Consider the following 20,375-nt stretch of genomic DNA (forward strand, 5'->3'; position numbering starts at 1 on the left):
CGAATCACAAAAATTAAAGAGAAAAGAATGTAACTGAACTTGTTCTTAAATTAGAAAATCTTTATGTAAAACAAATAAATCACGAAAATAGTATCGAATTACTAATGAACAAAAATAAAAAGAGGAATTTAATCAGCATAGGCAAATTGTTAAATTTAAGTTTGAGTCGTTTTTGGTCAATAAAGCGGACACGCTGTCCAATTAAAAAATAATTTTTTTGGTATTCCCAACGCGGGAATACATATTTTATATTTTTGCTTGTATATTTGATATGTCTGTGTGGCATAGTAAGCTGGCATATCCAGGAAAAATGTCACATTTGCAAGACACATACGGCATAAATGCATTAGAAAATGTGTAATTCTCAAAATTTTTTTTTCAGCAGCATTGAGAGCAAATAAATACACAACCGCGCAAAGAAATGTGTGTGTTTGCGCGCTTTGACAGGACAGAAATCGATTTAGAGCAATGGGCAATCACCATACTGATATCTAACTATAGGCTCTGGATATGAATCGTACATATATGTATATAAACATTATGTAACATACACGTGTTTATACGCATATAGATATATATTTACATTCGTATATACATCCGCATTCGCAAATAAATTTGCGTTCCGGCATATTTCTCTAAATGTGGTAAAGGACACTTATCGATATGCATTTGAAATGTGTCTAGCAGCATGCAATCAAATAGTTTCGCGCGTTAATAAATTTCAATTAATTTTATCAAGTGTTGCTTAGACAGCATTTGTTTGTCCAGATGCATATTGTACATGTATAAATGTACAGTAACGTTGGCAAAAACTTAAATAGAGGACTCTAGTGACGGTTTTAAGTTATATATACTTCCTCAACATACTTAACCGAAACAATAGTGGAGAGCTTGAAATGGGTGAAGGGCTCGAGAATTCAAACATAAACGACAAGATTGCTGCTAATATAAACCACTGTGATCAAAAAATAATGAAAACAAGAAAAAACGTTAACTTCGGCTGCACCGAAGCTAATATACACTTCACAGCTGCATTTCTTTTAGTAACTATGTGTTTAGTTTGTATGGAAGCTATATGCTATAGCAATCCGATGTGAACAATTTTTTCGTAGATTATACTATTCTTCAGCAGTAATCCATGTCAAATTTCGTGAAGATACCACGTCAAATGCGAAAGTTTTCCATACAAGCCCTTGATTCCGATCGTTTGGTTTGTATGACAGCTATATGCTATAGTAAGCCGATCTGAACAATTTCTTCCGATATTACATTATTTCTATGAACAATAACTCATACCAAATTCGTGAATATATATATTGTCAAATGAGGAAGTTTCCCATGCAAGCATTTGATTCTGATCATTCAGTTTGTATGGCAGCTATACGCTATAGTTAACCGATCTAAACAATTTCTTCACATTAGTGCCTTAGAAAATAATCTATACCAAATTTCGTGAATATATCTTGTCAAAAGCAATAGTTTTCCATACAAGAACTATATTCCGATCGTTCAGTTTGTATAGCAGCTATATGCTATAGTTAACCGATCTGAACAATTTCTTCGGATATTACATTGTTGCCTTAGACAATTGTTTATACCAAATTTCGTGAATATATCTTGTCAAATGCAAAAGTTTGCCATATCAGCACTGGATTCCAATCGTTCAGTTTGTATGGCAGCTACATGCTATAGTTAACGATCTGAACAATTTCTTCGGAGAATACATTGTTGCCTTAGAAAATAATCTATACCAAATTTCATGACTGTATCTTGTCAAATGCAAAAGATTTCCATACAAGAACTTGATTCCGATCGTTCAGTTTGTATGGCAGCTATATGTTATAGTGGTCCGATATCGGCAGTTCCGACAAATGAGCAGCTTCTTGAAGAGAAAATGACGTTTGCAAAATTTCAAAACGATATCTTACAAACAGAAGGACTAGTTCTTATATATACAGACGGACAGACAGACAGACGCACATGGCTAAATCGACTCAGTTCAACATACTGATAATTTATATATGTACTTGTAGGGTCTCCGACATTTCCTTCTGGGTGTTACAAACTTCGTGGCAAACTTAATATACACTGTTCATGGTATAACAAGAAAAACGTCAATTTGGTTGCGCTGAGGATATTATACCCTTCACAAATATAAAAAATTACTTGTTAGAACTTTTTTCCGATTTTTTAGTTTGTGAGGCAGCTGTATCTTAAAAAATTTTTTAGAGATTGCAAAGCATGCCAAATTTGGTGAAGATAGCTCGTCAAACAAAAAGTTTGCAATACAACTGCAAAGCAATGATTCTGATCGTTCAGGTAGACAGACGAATATGGCGAAATCGACTCAGCAAGTCAAGCTGATCATATATTTATATACTTTATAGGGCCTCCAACTTTTTCTACTGAGTGTTACAAACTCATTAAAGCCTATCTAGTGTTTGAAAAACCGAAAAATCAATTGAAAACCGACTGAGGTATGGAAACCTGACGAGAATTTGATTTTCTATGTTAGCTCTATGAGCTAGTGTTGGGAAAAATCTCTACTAAAACGGTGCTTTGAGCTAAAGTAGACCCCAAGTCACTACCAAAATTGAAGAGAAGATCTGAGACCTCTTTTAGGTAATCGATGCTAAAAGAGATATAATGTGGCCTGATATAGAAGGAGGACTTCTGCCCTAATGATAGAAAGGGAGAGCCAAACCTTTTTTCTGCAAAGAAATATCGTAACTAATGGTGTAAAACAATATGAGTACTCGGCGCCCCTTCTAGTGGATTTAGTAGTTTATAAGGAGAACCTTAACCGCTTTGATATACAAAAGTTTTCGGATCCGCCTGGTGGATCTTATCAAAGTTATGCCATTACCGCCACCAATAGTGAAGCGAACATACGTTACTATCACGAAAGTCTCTAGAATATTCTAGAAACTATTTAGTATTCGATAATAATAAATACAGAAAAGAGATGGAAATAATTAGAGTTTGTAACAGAGATGACAATATCAGCTATATTCTCTGGGAAACGTTAGTAATTGGAAACTAATATAATCTACCAATACTAAAAGATTGGTGAGGCCAGCTATGTAGTATATTAATTTCCCAGACGCACTTTCAGAAGACATCAAACTGAACAAACTGTTAAGTTACTAACCATCAGCGCCCCGCACTATGACTTCAGCTGGAATACTCAACAAACCAGAAAAGGTTGTAAATTCTAAAGCAGGCAGTAAGTCAGATTATTTAGTGCATATACAAATACAAGCATGCGAGTATAGATATTTCGCGAACTTTAAGTATGACTTCACTTCAGTAAACATACATAAATCCGATGGTAACGTGGAGCCACTGTAGTCTGCAGATAATATAACTCATATATCAAAGGTGGCTCAGTGCCCAGTAGCGGCTCTTTGGATGCAAGTCAATTCCCTGATTACAAAAATAACATTCAAATACTCCAACAGCCTAGGCCATAGGACTTCCGTTACCAAAGAGCATACTCGGCGTTACTGAGAATGCCACTGCCAATATTTTCATAAATGACGATAACTGGTTGGGTGGCACACTCTTCAAAATTGAAAAACAATTGATGAATGGTTTTGAATTTGCCAAGCAGACTGGCGCCTTCTCGTTTGAAAATGACGGCTGAGGTACTACGCTATTGCCAAGAACTTTATACTAGTAGTTAGTGACACACTCTCACAATCCGCCCATGCTTCGCTGATCACCGTATACACGATGAACGCTAACGTCTTCGATAGATTCAGAGCTTTGCTGAAAACCATAGGTTTTGATGTCGGTTGGCAAGATTTCTGGGGAACTAATCAATCAATCTTCATAAAATTGTACACAGATCTTAGAGATACAACTGTTAAAGATTTGGACGAAGATTTTTTTTTTATTAAGACCATTAAAAAAAAAAAAACAAGTAGAAAAGGCTAAGCTCGGGTGAACTGAACATTTTAAAAGAGTATATTAGCTTGCACGAATCAAAGTCAGGGAAATCCCTTTCGATGTAAAACGTCAACCAGAGGATCGAAATCCTAGCAATTTCAAATATAAATATTCTTAATATAACTCATACACTGACTGACGAATTTGGCAAAAGATTTGTTAGAAAAGCGAAAATTTTCATACATAGTATATGGGAGTTGGGATACACATACATACTAAACAAATGTTCACTGTGTTTTATTAGGGTACCTTCCATCGGTCATATGAAGCAAAATCAGCTGAATGTTAGAAAATCCTGATATAATTTATATGGGTAGTAGGTCAAGTTTTCGCCCAATTTTATTTATTTTAAGCAGGAAGATATTCTGTTATGAGTAAAACCCGCCTTATAATTACCATTAAGATAACTCAAATATTGGCCGACGTATGCAATATTAAGTCACTTGGAAGTTTGAAAATTTTTATATATTAGGTATCAGGGAAGTACTGACCCTATTAAATCCATTTTTGATACACAGAATTACTATTGTCAGGAATATATTCTCTCTGAATTTCAATTGTTTATCTCACCTTTGACCGATATTTTCAGCCAAAGGTCGACTATAGACACTTGGATTCACATATTCGGTACCTATGGGCTTGAAGAGTTTTGGTTTGATTCTACAATTTTTGGTCATAAAGTGGCATTCTTTAAACGAATTATTAGCGCAAAGCTTTAGCCCATTATACCAATTGTTTACTGATTTGTGTAGTGAAAAGTGAAAGAATTAAATGAATTTAAAATTTGGTTATATGGAAGAAGTTTTCACACTGTGACATAGAAATATGAAGGAAATCCTACGTGCTAAATTTAGTGGAAATTGGTTTGATCAGGTCTCGAGACATGAGATGTCACCAAAAAGCTGGCGGTGCCACGTCCATTGAAGAGATTTTCACTCCGGCACCCATAAAGCCTTCCTACACCATCATGCAGGTAATTTGATATTTCTGGCGTAATTAGTTATTGACTTATTGCACTTTAAATGGTTTTGAACAGTACCATTATATGGGGAGTGATCGGGGTTGTCTTCCGATTTAATCCATTTTCACACTGTTTCTCACTGAAGTTTTGATAATATTTGGGTCAAGCGAATTTTGTTCTTGTGACTTTAGTAGTTTAGGAGATATATACATTAAACTTATTAGAGGGCGGGGTCACATCCACTTGTTAAACAATTTTTCCCACAGATGCCCCTTGCTACTGCGATCTCTTTGCCAAATTACTGTTTTATATCTTAATTTAGTGCTTAGTTATTTCACTTTATAAGTTTTCAGTAAATGGCGTTCTGTGGGCGTGGCAGTGGTCCGATTACGGCCATCCTAATTTTTTTGTACTAAGAAACCCGCATACCAAATTTCATTAAGATATCTCAAATTTTATTCAAGTTGCAGCTTCCACGGACGGAAGGACAGATAGGCAGTCAACCGGATTTCAGTTTTCCTTGTCATCCTGATCATTTATGTACTATATATATAACCCTATATATATCTCGATTAGTTTTAGCTGAGCTGAGAGCTTACTGGCACTCGCACACTACCCGGTGATTTAGATTAGAGGACCTTTACGATATACATAAATTGAAAGCTCTCAACGAACGTCTTATTGAGAAGCATTGTACTCAGCAAATCAACACTTATAGCCGAAACAGCCAAAAACATAGACCCGTGGCTCGTGCCAGCTGATACGACCTATCTTATGGGCGTGCAATGTAAGTGAACAGCGAAAAACGCTACTCCCTTCTCTCTTTGCCGTAGGATGTCGTAGATTTCCACGGCATTTGGACTTTTGCCGTAGAAACGTGTCAGCTGATTGCTCTCTCACAACGCACGGTTGCCAATCTCGAGATACATACTGTAGTAATTATAAAAGTTGTCTTCAATATGTTTGAAATTTTCTTAAACTAACTCAAAATCAGAGTCAAATGCTATTATTTATAAATATATAAACTATTTTTAATAGTTTATTTTCAGTTTTGATATTTTATATTATAAACAATTGTAATTGAAAACTTAGATGAGTACAAAACTATATGTGCATATTGAGCAATGGCAACATTGTTCAAATGAAAACAAGTAAGGAAGGGCTAAGTTCGGGTGTCACCGAACATTTTATACTCTCGCATGATAAAGTGATAATCGAGATTTCATTATACGTCATTTACATATTTTTAAATACCGTATTTTTGTAAAGTTTTATTCCGCTGTCATCATTGGTTCCTAATGTTTATATCGTATTAAACAGAGAAGGCATCAAATGGAATTCAAAATAGCGTTATGTTGGAAGAAGGCGTGGTTGTGAACCGATTTCACCCATATTTCGTACATATCATCAGGGTGTTAAGAACATATTATATACCGAATTTCATTGAAATCGGTCTAGTAGTTCCTGAGATATGGTTTTTGGTCCATAAGTGGGCGAGGCCACGCCCATTTTCAATTTTGAAAAAAAAGCCTGAGTGCAGCTTCCTTCTGCAATTTCTTCCGTAAAATTTAGTGTTTCTGACGTTTTTTGTTAGTCGATTAACGCACTTTTAGTGATTTTCAACATAACCTTTGTATGGGAGGTGGGCGTGGTTATTATCCGATTTCTTCCATTTTTAAACTGTATATGGAAATGCCTGAAAAAAACGACTCTGTAGAGTTTGGTTGACATAGCTATAGTAGTTTCCGAGATATGTACAAAAACTTAGTAGGGGGCGGGGCCACGCCCACTTTTCCAAAAAAAATACGTCCAAATATGCCCCTCCCTAATGCGATCCTTTGTGCCAAATTTCACTTTAATATCTTTATTTATGGCTTAGTTATGACACTTTATAGGTTTTCGGTTTCCGCCATTTTGTGGGCGTGGCAGTGTGCCGATTTTGCCCATCTTCAAACTTAACCTTCTTATGGAGCCAGGAATACGTGTACCAAGTTTCATCATGATATCTCAATTTTTACTCAAGTTACAGCTTGCACGGACGGACGGACAGACGGACGGACAGACGGACGGACACACGGACGGGCGGACAGACAGACATCCGGATTTCGACTCTACTTGTCACCCTGATCACTTTGGTATACATAACCCTATATCTGACTCTTTTAGTTTTAGGACTTACAAACAACCGTTATGTGAACAAAACTATAATACTCTCCTTAGCAACATTGTTGCGAGAGTATAACAAACAAAGATGACTGATTTCTGCGTTTTTACCACGGGCTCAATTAATTTAAAACTTTCAATGAGCGTTTTATTTAGAAGCCTTGCGCTCAGCAAATCAACACTCGCTTCCACCCACCAGCATAACAATGTTTTGCATAAGCAACGTGGTATGAAAGTTTACCCGCTAGCTGCGAATTTCTGATGGTCCAGTCACTTTCTATTTAAACAACTGTTATGCGAAGGCACAATTTAGTGTGTTAACGTATCTACGGTAAAATACGGAGACAAGTTAGTAATGGATTACCCGTCAAATTCTTGTGCTTTTCGTAAAATTTTTGATTCAAAGCAGAGCTTCTGGCCTTTCTGTTGCAGAATGACGGACATGCATACGCGTTTTGTCGTTGTTGTGTGGCAAGGACACGAGCGTGCATTTTGTCGGTTGACTGTTTTGTTTTACTTGGCCAAAATAATTGCTTGGTTGGACGCGTTAGGCTATGAAGTTTTAAAAGCAATTTCAGGAGAAAAAACCAGAGTCACAAAACTCACTTGATATGCCGTGTTTTGTTGGCTGAGCGGGTTGTGTTGCGCGATTCCGTCTGTCGTTGATTAGCGTTTGTATTGTGTGCGTGACGCAGCCGAAACGAGTACCGTGAGTCGTTGAAACGGTTTTCTGTGCTTAAAATATAATTTAATAATATAATATTTATTAAAAATTTATAAAATCCGCTGACATAAAGCTGGTTGTTTTGTTGTCAGGTGTACAGAAATGTTTTTTAAGTGCTTTGTGTAAGTGTAATTGAGTTCTTTTTTTAGAAAAATTTGCACTCCTGGCATAAAGTTTGTGCAAACGTCAATTTGTAGTAAAGCAAACAGAAAAAATTAATAAATTGAAAAAAAGTAATTTGAATCGTCATTATTGTGCCAAATTAAGATTTTTGGGTTAAAGGGCTTTACATCCTTCCTAGTGCATAGATATCCTACCACTTTGCACGTGACGTTGCAATCTGCTGACGAAGTGACAAAATAAGTCTGAAACACAAGATTTATTTTATGGAATGATTTAACGGTATAAAAAGTTGAAAATAAGTGTGAGTGCAGCGTTGCAAAATAGAAATAAATTAAGGTTGTAAATAACATAAAACTTATTAAAAAATCGTATAATTTTATCCAATTATTAATTAATATTATATATCATTTCATGTGACTCAGAGAATGCTTTTTTACATTTCTCTTTATTTATTCTCGCATGAATTCAGTCGTTTTACATATATTTCTGCCAGAGAACGTGCTCATTTCTGATAAATGGCAGCGAAAATGGTGAATTCCTTACTACAATTCTATCAGCTCTGTTAGCCGTCAAATCGAACATCATACAGAATTCAATTTGCACCTTCTCTATGCTTTAAGTTCTCTGGTTTGGTGGGCTGACAGCAACATTTTTGATAACGGCTTATGATTGCAAACACGCAGATACAGTTTGTATAAATATGGCCATATACATATGTGTGTTTGTATGTATGCAGTTAAGGTTGTGTGCCACATTGCTTGCAAACCCAGTGCAGCAATTGAAGTGCGAAAATCTGTAAATGTTGCCATTACATTCATTTCAGCTTTTCCAGCGATAATTATAATCATTAGCCATACGTGCTAGCTCTCTTCCTCTCTCCGGCTTTTTTAAGTTGTGCGACAACTCAGTTAATTTAACGTGTGAAGCTACTTTTTGACACCTATTAACTGAGTTGTGTGTATGTGTATGTGCATATATATTTATGTATGTGCCTGACTATGACACTATTTAATTTAATTTGGTTTAATTAGCTGGCGGGAGAGCGTATTAAGTGTACGACTTCGCGGACTACTATTATTGGTACTCATATCCATTACTAATGATGATGATTGGCCATTTTGAAAGCTTATTTAATTTTTGGCCGCTGGTTTGCTTCGATGTGTTTTGATTCGCCTTCATTTTTCGTCCGAAACTGCTCACATTACACCAAAAACAGCGTTGCGTAGACCTTGCTCAGAATATGTTGCACTCAGCACGCGACGCTACAGATCTGCCCCACAGGATCATAATTTTTCACGAATCATAGGTTTTTAGTTGCGTAAGAGCGAAAAAAGCGACCCAAGTTAGGTCGAGTTCGAAAGTTTTGCTAACAGTTTTCTTCCGTTACAGGGGCGGAGTACATCATGAGTCCTTGCCAAAGGGTCGTATGGTCAATTCTCCAGAAACTCTCGGAATTGTGGAAGAAAAAAACTGGCTTTTGTATCATGATGACCCCCTCGCTCACGCATCGTTTTCGGGTTACGAATATTTGGCTAAAAACAGAACATTAAACATAAACCAGATCACCGTATTTCCCCGACCAGGCCCCTTTTGACATTTTTTCCTTTCTAAAACTGATGAGGCACATGAAAGGATGACGGTATGCTACGAATGAGGAAATAAAAACTGCTTCGAAAGAGGAGCTAAACAAGATCATAAAAAATTACTTTGTGGAACGCTGGCAGAAATACAATATACATATTCATATTCATTACACTGTGATAGTCAAAAAAAAAGACAAGACCAAATTCGACGGTTTCCCCCTGTTTCGGGTCCTACGAATCGAACTGCATCATTACTTTTTTGAGTTACACTCATGGTTTCATAAAAAAAAATTTTGTTGAAGTTTTTCATCAAAGTGGCCCATTGTAAGAGAAAGGCACATTTTTCTTCGGTCTCTAACTTTTTTAATGTTGACTTTTTTGGTAAACTTTCTTTGACAAAGCTTCTCAGAATAAGTCCGTCTTTAAGTTCTTAGATGACTGTAAACCCCAAAATCAATGTTTTTTGTGTCCTATAGCCAATATGTCGAAAAAACTGAAATTTAATCAATTTTTTTAATGTTTTTTCCCTCACGTTTCGTCAATATTTTAATTTACCCTTTGATACTTATACATTAAGTGACATCTTGTAATAGTAAGAAACTTAAGCAAAGACAACGTTCTGAGCAAACTAACCATTAGAAAAAAACTTAACAAAATTTGTATTTTTTAAAAAAGCTACACTAACTATGTTTGAGTGCTGTTTTATTTTTTTTGTATCTTTTAAGTGTTATCAATAAGTATCATAAATTTGTACACAATATTTAAATTAAATTTAATAAGACTCATCTATCAATGTCCAACACAACTCAGCAAGCAACGAGTCAAGCTTTTAACCACTGCACTGATAAGAAATAACAGCAAGTAACGTTTGAAAGAAACGTTAAATGCTTGTCTAAGGGTCAAAATTTAAGCATAGATTGCAGTAGTTAATTTGACTTTGACTTCGCGGAAAGAACATTGTTTTAGTGCCTTGTATATTAAAAAAATAAATTAAAATGAATAAGTGTCCAATTTGCCTATCGTTGTTCTGCTACGTATGTGGAAAATTTACAAGCCCTCGGAGTAGACGCAAAATATCTTCGGGAACTGCCGGCATCTACGAGGAATATTTCGATTTGCCCGTTATAAGAGACGTAGATTGGGTGCCAAATACCATTTGCACGCAATGCAACAACAACCTGCATAACTGGTCAAAAAGACTGTGCCTCTGGCAACCCTTCTCGTGCTCAGCTGTAAATTTGGTGCTCTGGCGAATTTATTTAATTTATATTTAAAACTTTATTGTGAAAATTTTTGTATTAAGTGACCTTTTAAGATAAGTATCAGTGTTATATTGTGCTAGTGAAGCAATTGATTTTACTTTAATTCTGTTCTGGCTAATTTTAATTTATTGTGCCGAGTCATTTTCAATTTGTTTTTGTTGCTACATTTTAAATAGTGCAATTGTTAGTGTTAATTTATATTGCTTACTTAAATTTCTTTCTTGTTTTTATTCATTTCCATCTTTGTCCACAGCTGATCGCGAGTTTCTTACTTTTCGTGTGTTACAGTGCATCTCAAACTGCTCGCTACATTGGTTGTTATCTTTGATAACTAACTATTTTATTGCATTCATTTGTTATAAATATTTTTGTCATCGCGCTTTTTACTTTTATTATTTAACATTTTTTATATTTTTGATTAAATTTTTTTTTTGTTCATTATGACTTGTAACTTTCCGAACTGCTCTGTGAAAAGCGAGTCGGAACGCTATGTTTCTTGTTGGCTTTGTGATGGGCTTGCCCATCTTAAATGTGCTGAAATGACAGGTAGGATTTTGGATTCCATTCTTGACAGTAAGGGCTTGCGCTGGTCTTGCTTGACATGCAGACCAACTGAAATTGAATTGTTTAAAGTTTTTAAGCAGGCGCGCAATGGTTTCAAGGAGATTGGTCGAGAGCTTGAAACCCTTACTGAAAAATTTAGGCATTATGAAACGCTGTTTCAATCATTTCAATGCCTAAAAAAACGAAAACGTCCGTCTGATGAAGATGCCACTGTATCTTTCTTAAAAAGTATGCCCCCACCCGCTATTGACCTCATAAATCTTGCATCCCCTCGTCCTCAAGGAGAGAAGGTTCCGTCTGCTCAGGACACAGAGAAAACTGTTACTGAATACGGTAAGCGGAAAACTTCTCAAGATCCGCCTCCAAATACCTCCAAGTCAGCTAATAAAAACTTAGTGGTAATACCGCGGAAAAAAAGCAATTTCTATCTCGAGACTTGCTGCGGATACCACAGTCGAGGATATAAACAGTTACATCTCGTCGAAATTAAAAACGGTAGATACAGACATCCGTAAATTTAATTTCAAATACAACAGGGATATTTCCTCGTTTAAGATCGACGTATCCGCTGACAATTTTCAATTGATACTTGACAACTCATTCTGGCCATCTGGGGTCTTTGTGCGCGAAGATCTAGTTTACGTCGATAACGCTTCAATGTTCTCTGTTGTCCGATGTGATCCTTTAGTTCGGCCAGAGGACACGTATCATCCTGCTTTGGAAATTAACATCGAAATCATAGCCAACTTTGCTTATAATAATACACAAGACCTTTGTTTTCGGTTCAACTTTGCGAAAGCTAATTTTAAGAAGATTAATTATGAACTTTCTAAAATAACTTGGCCAGATTACAGTGGCAATATCGAATTTAGTGCTTCCCACTTTAATGAAACTATTGTAAACTTATTTGAAAAATATGTTCCGAAGTGTGTTGTTACTCAAAAAATTAGTTCTAATTTATGGTTTTCGAAAGAATTATGTAAATTAAAAAATAGAAAATCTCGTGCTTTTAAACTTTTTAAAAAAACTGGTTTAGTTGCTAACTATTCAAAATATTCTAAATTGCGTCGACAATTTGCTGAACTTAACAAAATATGTTATAGTAATTATATAAAAATGGGGTTCGGCATCCCAATTATTTGGATAGATCCACAAGGGCATCATACTGGTAAAAAAAAAAGAAAGAAAGATTTCACCAAGTCGCCGCCCCCCTTGAGCATTGGTACAGCGGCAAAAAGCTTGACCCGTTGCTTGCTGATTTGTGTTGGGCATTAATAGATGAGTCTTATTAAATTTAATTTAAATATTGTGTACAAATTTATGATACTTATTGATAACACTTAAAAGATACAAAAAAAAACAAGTAAGGAAGGGCTAAGTTCGGGTGTCACCGAACATTTTATACTCTCGCATGATAAAGTGATAATCGAGATTTCATTATACGTCATTTACATATTTTTTAAATACCGTATTTTTGTAAAGCTTTATTCCGCTGTCATCATTGGTTCCTAATGTACATACATATACATATACACGTATTATACAGAAAAGGCATCAGATGGAATTCAAAAGCGTTATATTGGAAGAAGGCGTGGTTGTGAACCGATTTCACCCATATTTCGTACATGTCATCAGGGTGTTAAGAAAATATTATATACCGAATTTCATTGAAATCGGTGGAGTAGTTTCTGAGATATGGTTTTTGGTCCATAAGTGGGCGAGACCATGCCCATTTTCAATTTTAAAAAAAAGCCTGGGTGCAGCTTCCTTCTGCAATTTCTTCCGTAAAATTTAGTGTTTCTGACGTTTGTTGTTAGTCCGTTAACGCACTTTTAGTGATTTTCAACATAACCTTTGTATGGGAGGTGGGCGTGGTTATTATCCGATTTCTTCCATTTTTGAACTGTATATGGAAATGCCTGAAGAAAACGACCCTGTAGAGTTTGGTTGACATAGCTATAGTAGTTTCCGAGATATGTACAAAAAACTTAGTAGGGGGCGGGGCCACGCCTACTTTTCCAAAAAAATTGCGTCCAAATATGCCCCTCCCTAATGCGATCCTTTGTGCCAAATTTCACTTTAATATCTTTATTTATGGCTTAGTTATGACACTTTATAGGTTTTCGGTTTCCGCCATTTTGTGGGCGTGGCAGTGGGCCGATTTTGCCCATCTTCGAACTTAACCTTCTTATGGAGCCAAGGAATACGTGTACCAAGTTTCATCATGATATCTCAATTTTTACTCAAGTTACAGCTTGCACGGACGGACGGACGGACAGACGGACGGACAGACAGACATCCGGAGTTCGACTCTACTCGTCACCCTGATCACTTTGGTAACCCTATATCTGACTCTTTTAGTTTTAGGACTTACAAACAACCGTTATGTGAACAAAACTATAATACTCTCCTTAGCAACATTGTTGCGAGAGTATAATAAAACAGCACACAAACATAGTTAATGTAGCTTTTTTAAAAAATACAAATTTTGTTAAGTTTTTTTCTAATGGTTAGTTTGCTCAGAACGTTGTCTTTGTTTAAGTTTCTTACTATTACAAGATGTCACTAAATGTATAAATATCAAAGGGTAAATTAAAATATTGACGAAACGTGAGGGAAAAAACATTAAAAACAAGTAAGGAAGGGCTAAGTTCGGGTGTCACCGAACATTTTATACTCTCGCACAATAAAGTGATAATCGAGATTTCATTATACGTCATTTACATATTTTTTAAATACCGTATTTTTGTAAAGCTTTATTCCGCTGTCATCATTGGTTCCTAATGTACATACATATATACACGTATTATACAGAAAAGGCATCAGATGGAATTCAAAAGCGTTATATTGGAAGAAGGCGTGGTTGTGAACCGATTTTACCCATATTTCGTACATGTCATCAGGGTGTTAAGAAAATATTATATACCGAATTTCATTGAAATCGGTGGAGTAGTTTCTGAGATATGGTTTTTGGTCCATAAGTGGGCGAGGCCACGCCCAGTTTCAATTTTTAAAAAAATCCTGGGTGCGGCTTCCTTCTGCCACTTCTTCCGTAAAATTTAGTGTTTCTGACGTTTTTTATGAGTCGGTTAACGCACTTTTAGTGATTTTCAACATAACCTTTGTATGGGAGGTGGGCGTGGTTATTATCCGATTTCTTCCATTTTTAAACTGTATATGGAAATGCCTGAAGAAAACGACTCTGTAGAGTTTGGTTGACATAGCTATAGTAGTTTCCGAGATATGTACAAAAAACTTAGTAGGGGCGGGGCCACCCCCACTTTTCCAAAAAAATTGCGTCCAAATGCCCCTCCCTAATGCGATCCTTTGTGGCAAATTTCACTTTAATGTCTTTATTTATGGCTTAGTTATGACACTTTATATGTTTTCGGTTTCCGCCATTTTGTGGGCGTGGCAGTGGGCCGATTTTACACATCTTCGAACTTAACCTTCTTATGGAGCCAAGGAATACGTGTACCAAGTTTCATCATGATATCTCAATTTTTACTCAAGTTACAGCTTGCACGGACGGACGGACGGACAGACGGACGGACGGACAGACAGACATCCGGATTTCAACTCTACTCGTCACCCTGATCACTTTGGTATATATAACCCTATATCTGACTCTTTTAGTTTTAGGACTTACAAACAACCGTTATGTGAACAAAACTATAATACTCTCCTTAGCAACATTGTTGCGAGAGTATAAAAATGGATTAAATTTCAGTTTTTTCGACATATTGGCTATAGGACACAAAAAACATTGATTTTGGGGTTTACAGTCATCTAAGAACTTAAAGACGGACTTATTCTGAGAAGCTTTGCCAAAGAAAGTTTACCAAAAAAGTCAACATTAAAAAAGTTAGAGACCGAAGAAAAGTGTGCCTTTCTCTTACAATGGGCCACTTTGATGAAAAACTTCAACAAACATTTTTGTATGAAACCATGAGTGTAACTCAAAAAAGTAATGATGCAGTTCGATTCGTTGGACAGGGGGAACCGTCGAATTTGGTCTTGTTTTTTTTGTTTTTTTTTTTGAAAAACACTATCACAGTGTTATTAAACAAACTTTCAGTATTCTATTACATATATAGAATTTGAGTGACTTACATGTTTCAATTAGAGACATGAGCCCACTTTTCAATTGAGAAAGAAGGTTTAGGGTAAACACAAAAAAAGGTTGGCGTAAATGCATGATAGCTTCGAGTAACACATTAAACATTTATACGGATGGCTGGAGCAGCTAGCCTCTAAAATAGCAGACAACTTTAGAGTCAACATCACGTGGATAGCCAAGGCTTTGATCTCGTTTCGCATATCGGACAGAAGTGTCTCGGAAAGCAAGGCAGCAGAGGAGAGTGACTTAAGTTGTACTGGGTTCCAGGTCACAAAGGTATCGAGGGCAATTGCTAAGAGTGGTGTATGGCTCTCACATGAAAACGTGATCAACATTGGACAACTCATGTATTATCTATAAGACGATCTGGAAAGAAGTATGACAAGGAAAATTAAAACGTGCTGGAAGGATCTATCTGGGTGCAAAACTGCAAAAGTCATTTGTTAAACGGTATGCCGGATATATATAAAGTTCCTGTTGGTACTCGAAAGAAGGTGCTATAAGAACATGATTGTTATACTCACTGGTCATAGTCTGCTGTCGGCACACGCCTTCAAAATGGGGGTGCCAAATCGAGAAAACTGCAGGAAATCGTAACGAAACTCCATCTGGTATCGCAAAGGACCAAAACTGGTCTATATGTGCGTCATTAGCCTACCAGCCGAGTTAACAACAGCGCGCCAGTCGTTTCTTCTTTCCGCTACGTGGCGCCAATTGGATATTCCAAGCGAAGCCAGGTCCTTCTCCACTTGGTCCTTCCAACGGAGTGGAGGTCTTCCTCTTCCTCTGCTTCCCCCGGCGGTTACTGCGTCGAATACTTTCAGAGCTGGAGTGTTTTCGTCCATCCGGACAATATGACCTAGCCAACGTAGCCGCTGTCTTTTAATCCGCTGAACTATGTCGATGTCGTCGTATATCTCGTACAGCTCATCGTTCCATCGAATGCGGTATTCGCCGTGGCTAACGCCCAAAGGACCATAAATCTTTCGCAGAACTTTTCTCTCGAAAACTCGCAATGCCGACTCATCCGTTGTTGACATCGTCGAAGACTCTGCACCATATAGCAGGACGGGAATTATGAGTGACTTATAGAGTTTGGTTTTTGTTTTCGAGAGAGGACTTTGCTTCTCAATTGCCTACTCAGTCCGAAGTAACGCCTGTTGGCAAGAGTTATTCTGCGTTGGATTTCTAGGCTGACATTGTTGGTGGTGTTTACGCTGGTTCCAAGATAGACGAAATTATCTACAACTTCAAAGTTATGACTGTCAACAGTGACGTGAGTGCCAAGTCGCGAGTGCGACGACTGCTTGTTTGATGACAGGAGATATTTCGTCTTGCCCTCGTTCACTGCCAGACCCATTTCTTTTGCTTCCTTGTCCAGCCTGGAGAAAGCAGAACTAACGTCGCGGGGGTTGAGGCCGATGATATCAATATCATCGGCATACGCCAGCAGCTGTATACTCTTATAGAAGATAGTACCTTCTCTATTTAGTTCTGCGGCTCGAACTATTTTCTCCAAAAGCAGGTTGAAAAAGTCGCACGATAGGGAATCGCCTTGTCTGAAACCTCGGTATCGAACGGCTCGGAGAGGTCCTTCCCGATCCTGACGGAGCTTTTCGTGTTACTCAACCTATATGTTAAGACAAATTTGTATTTAAAAGCATCAACACACGATTTTTATATTCTCGCAACAATGTTGCTAACGAGAGTATTATAGTTTTGTTCACATAACGGTTGTTTGTAAGTCCTAAAACTAAAAGAGTCAGATATAGGGTTATATATACCAAAGTGATCAGGGCGACGAGTAGAGTCGAAATCCGGATGTCTGTCTGTCCGTCCGTCCGTCTGTCCGTCCGTCCGTGCAAGCTGTAACTTGAGTAAAAATTGAGATATCATGATGAAACTTGGTACACGTATTCCTTGGCTCCATAAGAAGGTTAAGTTCGAAGATGGGCAAAATCGGCCTACTGCCACGCCCACAAAATGGCGGAAACCGAAAACCTATAAAGTGTCATAACTAAGCCATAAATAAAGATATTAAAGTGAAATTTGGCACAAAGGATCGCATTAGGGAGGGACATATTTAGACGCAATTGTTTTGGAAAAGTGGGCGTGGCCCCGCCCCCTACTAAGTTTTTTGTACATATCTCGGAAACTACTATAGCTATGTCAACCAAAGTCTACAGAGTCGTTTTCTTCAGGTATTTCCATATACAGTTCAAAAATGGAAGAAATCGGATAATAACCACGCCCACCTCCCATGCAAAGGTTATGTTCAAAATCACTAAAAGTGCGTTAACCGACTAACAAAAAACGTCAGAAACACTAAATTTTACGGAAGAAGTGGCAGAAGGAAGCTGCACCCAGGCTTTTTTTAAAAATTGAAAATGGGCGTGGCGCCGCCCACGTATGGACCAAGAACCATATCTCAGGAGCTACTAGACCGATTTCAATGAAATTCGGTATATAATATTTTCTTAACACCCTGATGACATGTACGAAATATGGGTGAAATCGGTTCGCAACCACGCCTTCTTCCAATATAAAGCTATTTTGAATTCCATCTGATGCCTTCTCTGTATAATACGAGTATAAACATTAGGAACCAATGATGATAGCGGAATAAAACTTTACAAAAATACGGTATTTGAAAAATATGTAAATGACGTATTATGAAATCTCGATTATCACTTTACCATGCGAGAGTATAAAATGTTCGGTGACACCCGAACTTAGCCCTTCCTTACTTGTTATTAGTTCGATTTAAAAATGAAGATGTGGTATTACCGTAAACCTTACTAATTTGTTGTAAAATGGCTGGCGGATAGGGGTTTTAAATTGTAGAAATAGCCGGAAAGAACGAGCTTCATTAATAAGCTTGGTATGGGTTATGTACATATGTAGCTCATCGACCACCGTAATAAGGACTGATTGTAAGCGATTAAAGGTGTTTTGGAAAACTATTGCAGACATGGTTCAGATTCAATACAGAGTTAGTTGAAGAAAGAAATGGATCTTATTCCTTATTCCATAAAATCATGACATATATTTTCTTTATAAAAGCGTGTTTGAGCTTGGATTAAGCAGCGAAATTATAAAATTGTGATCTTTATTAATTTCTTTAAATTTCCTTTGCCAACCAGATTCTCAATTTTTTTATTTTTTAACTTGTAGTCGTTGAACTCAAACTCAAAATTGTCTAAAGCGAAATACGACGAGTGTTAGCTATCCAAAAAATCAAGCCAAATCCAAAATCTCATTTTGCAAAATAAAAATCAGGGATAAAGAAAGCGAAGTGTGTGTAATAGCATTGACAGACGGCAGCGTTTAACCAGATTAATTGCATTTTTCGGGATTAATTCAGGAGTTACCACAGCTAACTCCGTTGCTGAATCCAAAAATAACTCTCAAAATTTTAGGGAGTTTGTGAGATTTTCGTTGGCAACATTGTTAAAAATGGCCAATTTTCATCTATTGTGAATGAAATACAAGCAACCCTGACAGCTGTTTATCAAATTCTCAATATAATATCAATAAAACTTCTATGTTATGATGCAGTTTTAAAAATAATGTGTTGATATGCTTTTGTAATAAAAAATAGTTTGGTAAAAATTGGTCGGCTAACAACCGTAATGTTTATCTTCTATCAATTTTCATTGAAAATATTATAAAAAGGACAATGAGCTGTTTATGAGAGTTTCAAACTCGCATAGCTGCCGTCTGTCACCTACAAATTTGGATCTGATTAAGTGCACAGTTAATCCGGATTAACGCTGCCGTCTGTCAAGGCTAAAAGACTCGACAAACGATGCGAAGTCATGATATTGTGGTTACCAGCAATCATTAGACAAATGCTGCAGCATCAATTGCTTTCTTCCGTTGTGTCTTATCTTGTTTCCTTGGCGCGTTGCGTGGAGCAAATTTCATTATCGCACATTTGCGCAAAATGTGTGAAAATAAAAGCGGCAAAGCAAAGCACATAAATGAAGTGAGAGTGAAAATATCAACGGTAAAATGCACGCACATGCACACTCTTGAGGGGAGACAAAAATTTTAAATACGCAATTTGATTTTGTACAATTCACGATCTAATTAAAGCGCAAAGCGCAAACTGTCGCTAAAAAATTTCACTACGCAAAGGGCTTTTAGTAAATTCAACTGTAATTTGGTACTGGGAATCGAAGTAGCAATCTGTGGGTAAAAAATTAAAAAAAAGTGGGCATGGACACTCCCTCTAACAAGTTTAATGCACATATCAACTAAACCACTTAAGCTACAACAATCAAAGTCGCTGACCATAAATCTTATAAGAACTTCTACCGACAATTTTTTTTTTTTTTTTATTTAACTTTCTTTATTTACAATCTATCTACATTAAGATATTCAGTAAATTAGGTCTAGTAGGTAATGGCAGAGGTAGATTTGTCCTTGAGCAAATCTACATAAAGGATTACAATTTATTACATATATAATTAACTTAGGTTATTATAAAAAATTTGCATCTACGGTTCTTTATTAATTTTACTTTTTGAAGATAATTTCAAAATTACATTAGCCCCACAAAAAATAGTCTAAACGCGTTAAATCGCATGCTCTTGGTGTCCAACTTACGGGTCCATTTCTTGAGATGAATTGTTCTCCGAAGTTTTCCCTCAAAATGGCCATAGAATCATGTGTGGCCATCAAAAATGGACTTAAATCTAAGAAAGTAAAATATAATTATCTTAGGTTTTAAATACATCCATCAAAAATTCATTTTTTTTTTTTTTTTTTTTTTTGAGAAATGGTAAATCTAAGATATGAGAACGTTTTAGCCGTATAGTTTCATAAGTTGTATCTAACAGACAAACAGCAATTGGGTTTATATGGTTTGAGAGACGTGCAAGATATCTAGCACTATATTTAGGGATCTCATTTTTTATAA

General features: G+C 36.5%; 1 protein-coding gene across 1 annotated transcript in view; it reads right to left on the minus strand.

Moving 5' to 3' along the window:
* The window catches only part of LOC126755757 (probable basic-leucine zipper transcription factor G), a 43,422-nt gene that overhangs the window by 19,291 nt on the left and 3,756 nt on the right, over positions 1–20,375 (minus strand). Inside the window, exon 2 of the mRNA XM_050468495.1 lies at positions 7,682–7,810. Coding sequence (XP_050324452.1) covers positions 7,682–7,810 — 129 coding nt within the window. The remainder of the gene's footprint in view (positions 1–7,681; positions 7,811–20,375) is intronic.

The sequence above is a fragment of the Bactrocera neohumeralis genome, chromosome 4, assembly GCF_024586455.1.
Source record: "Bactrocera neohumeralis isolate Rockhampton chromosome 4, APGP_CSIRO_Bneo_wtdbg2-racon-allhic-juicebox.fasta_v2, whole genome shotgun sequence".
NCBI classification, from domain to species: Eukaryota; Metazoa; Arthropoda; class Insecta; order Diptera; family Tephritidae; genus Bactrocera; species Bactrocera neohumeralis.